This window comes from Pteropus alecto, unplaced genomic scaffold (genome assembly GCF_000325575.1).
Source record: "Pteropus alecto unplaced genomic scaffold, ASM32557v1 scaffold166, whole genome shotgun sequence".
Lineage (NCBI taxonomy): Eukaryota > Metazoa > Chordata > Mammalia > Chiroptera > Pteropodidae > Pteropus > Pteropus alecto.
Genome location: NW_006439757.1, coordinates 1501323 through 1506679, shown reverse-complemented (window position 1 = coordinate 1506679; position 5357 = coordinate 1501323). Strand labels below are relative to the sequence as shown.

At 35.0% G+C, this 5357-nt stretch overlaps 1 protein-coding gene across 4 annotated transcripts in view; it reads right to left on the bottom strand.

Annotated features, from left to right (window-relative positions):
* The window catches only part of PPP2R2A (protein phosphatase 2 regulatory subunit Balpha), a 78289-nt gene continuing 72932 nt past the window's right edge, over nucleotides 1-5357 (bottom strand). For all 4 annotated transcript variants that reach the window (XM_006916959.3, XM_025050379.1, XM_025050380.1 and 1 more), the window contains exons 9-11: nucleotides 5192-5357; nucleotides 3027-3118; nucleotides 1-999 (exon numbers count right to left, since the gene is read on the bottom strand). In XM_006916959.3, the coding sequence (XP_006917021.1) occupies nucleotides 720-999; nucleotides 3027-3118; nucleotides 5192-5357 (538 nt within the window). In that variant the 3' untranslated portion in view covers nucleotides 1-719. The remainder of the gene's footprint in view (nucleotides 1000-3026; nucleotides 3119-5191) is intronic.

The following is a 5357-nucleotide window of genomic DNA, read 5'->3' as shown; positions in this document are numbered from 1 at the left end:
TTCTCCATTCTTTGTCACTTTTATTCAGTAGTAGTTTTTTTTTCCTTATTTTCAGTGCCAGACACGGCAAGGAGTGATTACAGCCAACTGTTATTAAAACATTTGTTCGCAACACATACCCCCTTTACCACTGACCCCAAACTGACTCATTTTGTGTGCTTTCGTTCTTTCCTTTTTTAATATACCACCACCAAGACTGGGTGGAGGGGGCAAGGGTAAGAGAAATGAAGGGGAAGAGTCCAGGAGGCCAGAAGAGGAGGAATGCTACAAGCCACAGTAAGAATGAGCTGTATTTAATTTAAAAAAGGGGAAGGGGTGTACCCCACAAATGATACAGTAATGAGGATACACAATTAAATCCCATAAGCATGACTGAAGGCTTTCACTGTGTTTGACGTCATCACAATGGAAGGCATAAAAAGTGGAGTAAATCAATGTTGATACAGTCCAATCTAGTCCATTAGGCAAGATGGTGCAAGAAGTCATTTAAATTAAAAGTGCCCTACCCTTACCTAAATGGCTAGCAGACATGGAGAACACCAAGTGATGAATCCACAGAGCTTTCTCCATGTAGCTATAAAAAATGTGTTGTCGAATGGCACATTGTCAAACACTGGAAAGGGGCACCACAATGGACCTCTCTCTTTTTTAGGTACGAATGCTAGATTCAACTATCTCAACTAAGCAGGAAGTGGGCTCTTCTGCTAGGAATGCCAACCCTAATTCACTTTGTCTTGAAATATATACAGATTGTTTGTAGTAGCTACAGCAATGATATTTTCCTTGGGGTGCCAGGCGGTATGAAGTATTTTCTTGTTGAAGTCTAGGCTGTCAACACTTATTTCATCTTTCTTTCTCTTGCCACTTGCACACACTTTGCGTGGCTTCAGAACTGTGCGAGGTTTATTGTTTTCCCGTGATGCTTCTAGGGTTATGTCTCGCTTTGTGTTCCTGTCAAACATCCTGAAGAAATTATTGTAAGATCCAGTCATGACAACACTGTGAAAGTAGACAGAGCATTCAGTCAAATAAGTGGATAAGGGCTTGTTTTTAGTAAAATGATTCAATGATGGAATCTAGCCTCGTAATCTACCAGAAACAGCTACTTCATGCAGATTAGAATTTAGGGTGAGGGCTGGTGCCAACAACCCATAAATATGGTAGTAGTTAACTTGATTTTCTATTAATGACTCCTTTCATGACTACCGAAAGTATCACCAAAGTTGAAAGCAGCCTCAAATAAAGCTTCTTAATAGTACTGAATTGTCTTTGTTCAAAATTTGTGCAACTACAGACTATGCGATCAACTAGACCAGACATCTTCTAGAAATATCAACCAACTGTGGGATTCACAAGCTCTAAAACCAAAACAAACAAACAGAACCAACAACAACAAAGCATGGGATATATGGTTCATAAGAAACCAAGGCTTGCTTTATGATTTAAATTATAAGCTATGTGTTCTCAGGACACTGTTTGGTTTGGATAATCACATCTTATATTTATAGCAAATCTGCTTCTGAATATTAAAAAGTAGCATATACATTTTTTTGTGAACTGAAAATCATTTTATCTGTAACACTAAATTTGAGCAGAATTTTTTTGACAAATATTTTTAATAGTATCAGTTTAAAGGGGTGCCAAATTCTTAACCTGCCCAAGACACATCTGTCAGGCCCACTTGCTATCCATCACTGCTCAACATTTACTAAACATCTCGATAAACAAAGCTTCACAACCATTAATAATTTAGAAAGGGTCTGGTGCTATTACTACTTACTACATCTTTCTCACAATATTTTAAATTATTATTGTAAATAAGATTATAGGATACTATGAAACTTTAATGTGTGAAAACAACTCTATTACAAATATTATACATTATACAGGTCATTTATTAAACACAAATGATTATCAGCTATTTAGTAATATCAACTCACTCCAAAACAACTGACATTTTAAACTCAAGTTCGTGCATGTACCTGTAGGTAATAAAACTGTATTTCTTTTTAAATGATTTATGTAATTCAGACTGGCATCCCCATGTTTTCTGAATTTCTGAGGTTTTAATAAATAAAGACACCTAATCTATGGCTATTTGTGAATTTTAAAAGGTTTTGTTATGTCAGCATTTCTGTGGTATTCCTGTCAAAAATGTGTAACCTGAATCTAATCATGAGGACACATTAGCGAACACTCAAATTAAGAAATTTTCTGTAAAATAACTGGCCTGTGTTTTTCAAAAACGCTAAGGTCACAAAAAAGGAAAGAATGAAGAAATGTTCTAGATTAATGGAGACTAACGAAATATAACTAAATGTCAGAACTGGTGCAATTTTAATGGGATCTGTGGGTCAGATGCAAGTAGTGCATCGATGGGAATTTTTCTGCTCTAGAGTTAGGTAGGAAGAGTGTCTTTTAGGAATACTCATTAAAGAATTTAGGGGTAATGGGGACATCAAGTTTGGAGTTTACTCTCAACTTGTTCGTGTGTGTGTGTCTGTGTGTGTGTGTGTATGTGTGTAAATGTAAAAATAAACAGGAAAGACTGACACAGCAAACAGCAACAAGAAGAACATGAGCTGAGGCTAAATAAGAGTTGTATTACTCTTGTAAATTTTCTCTAAGTTTGAGATAATTTTTTAAAAAATTTAAATGTTAAGAGAAATAACTTCTGTTGGCATGTCAAACATGATTGATCTGGTTCACAAAAGAGAAAAATTTAAAGATATTTAAATCATAATTTGTGATGTCTAGAGCTTTTTGTGTATTTTAATACTAATGAAACACAATGTTTAATTTTTTTTTTATATGCCACTATTGCTATAAGATTACTATATTTATTTCAAGAAAATCACGGGGGTTAGGGGGTATGAAGTTAGGATTTATAATTTATGTCAGTCTAAAAGAAGTCTGCCATATTTTTAGTGAATATATAGCAAACATACCAGGAGTGATAAAACAGTAAATTTCTTTACTCTAACAAAATTACATTTGAATGAGAAGTTCAAATTAAAATCAATTACCTATCAGATCCATTCCAACAACATTCAAATTTGTCAAATATGCAGTCATTTTCATACAGTGAACAAAGTTTACTTCTGAGGTATTCGTGCACCTGGGGAAAAACATAAGTATATTCTTAGTTTACATCTCAAGACCTACCAATTAAAATTAGGAAACTGATGATTAACAAGTCTGTATTTTTAAAGAAAAGGTGTGTATAGACATGAGTCTCCCTTCTGTGAACACACATTTTTCCTATTGCACGACCAAAAAAAGTACCCTTCTGGGCATGGCACATGTACTCTCTTTAAGTTTGACTAAAATTTTTAGGCCAGAAAATGTTGAAAATGTCACAGAGAAGAGACTAAAGAATATTATAACAATATTTAAATATGCTAACACTTGGCTTTCAGTCCATAAATTGCTGCTAAAAAACACTCAATACTGTGTTTTACTTCTTTTTAAATACCATTTTCTGGGCAAATAACTGGAGCCCTGGCCTGGTGATAAATTATGCATCACTAAAAAATTTGATATCACTTGATATCACTTACACAATATCAAAAACTAATGAAAATGTACCTCTGTTTTTTTGAAATATAATTCTACATTTACTCACTAGTTCACAAAGGGATAAACTAAAAAATAAATCTGTCATTTAAAACGTATCCTAAGAAATGGTACATTTCATTTTTTAAAATTTCAAAGTATTTCTTGTGATTAGATGGAAAAAAAGGAGTTTCACTATCCATTTTCACTTGCAGAGAACTTTCGAAAGAAGTGATAGAAAAGAGTAGTTACTTTCTAAATGCTTAGACTTCTCTATTCTTTATGAAACAACCTAAAGTCACTTTAAGTGTCCATTTCAAGTTTTAGTGGAATGATTCAGGCCATGTCTATGTGACATCAAGTGAAAATTTGTTAACACAAAGGAAGCGCAACTCATGCAGGGTTACGATTAAAAGCGAGCATGTAAGGCAAAACATCAGTAAGATCGAAATTACCCTTCAATCACACACAGCTTAGCGAGATGCCTATACAAATGCAACAAGAATACCTGAATGTGCATATGCTACATTTGAGTATGATGTGACTCTATTCTCAATCACTAATCTAATTTAGCATAGGCAGAAAAACTGCCAATCAGGCAACATTAGGTAAATCGTAACAATTCAGCAAAGTTTTAGAATGCATGTACAAAGTTCCTCATCAAACAATTTAAGGGAATGAAGTTAAAGTTCAAATCAATTATTCTCAATGGTAGTGGGGTGCTGGTGGTGGTGAGGATCACTAGGAGACAAATGAGAATCTTGGCAGTTATATATAAATGTAATTTGAAGACAGTAGTATTGCATTCTTTGCTTTTGCTTTAAAAATTTCAGACACCACTGAGGGGAATCTTAAGTGGTTTTATGTTTGTTAAAATGGATTGAAAAGTTTGAGAAATACCATTCTAATTTTATTGAGAACACACAACATAAAGAAGGTACCATTTATCAATTCTGAAGTGTTTTCTACTCTGTAACAACCTAGGGCCTAACACAAGTTTCTGCCACCCTCACCTGTTCCCAACTGTGTGCATCTTCATTTCTTCTCTAGAAGAGGAAGTTAGGGATCAATGGTAGCGGTTGGCTGACAAGGAGAGAATTCAGAACTGACATCCTAGGAGAGGCAACTCTAAAGCCCAACGTGCTGTGCTTTCAAGCCCCTTTCCTTTAGCTTTAGACAAGAGTCTTCAGACAAAAGGCAGAGTGCCTTTAACTTGGCATGCTAAAGTTAGGCTCTAGTTCGACTACTACTACACATATTCTGACCAGCACAACTCGACTAGGACTGGCCACTCTCCCCAATCCTTTTCTCTCTCCAGACCTTAATAGAGGGTGTGCTTCCTTCCTCAACTTAAATGTAGATAAGCAGCAGGGGAAATAAGTTGTCAATATTGAACCAAATTGTGATATTGAAGCAAAATCACACTTTAACTGCAAAACTGAATAGACAACACAGCCTATAAAAGTATATATACATTTAACATAGGGAAAAGCAACACACTCATGGACCTCTGCAGAAAAAAGCCTAATGGTGAAAAAACACCGTAGAAGGATTAACACATTATACAAAATTCTTCTCTATAAACACTTGAAAGTAAGTAGGGTATATGATCACTGAAAGATAAAACTGCAAATACCTGGTATGTTTCGACAGGCCTGTTTTCCATATTTAAGTCCCAAATTTTGACTGACAAATAGTCTCTAGTCATCATATATCGACCACTATGGCTGAATTTTACATCGGAAATAGAGGAGATGATTTCAGAAAAAAAAGACCTGTTGCTGGGATCTTCAGGTTCTTCA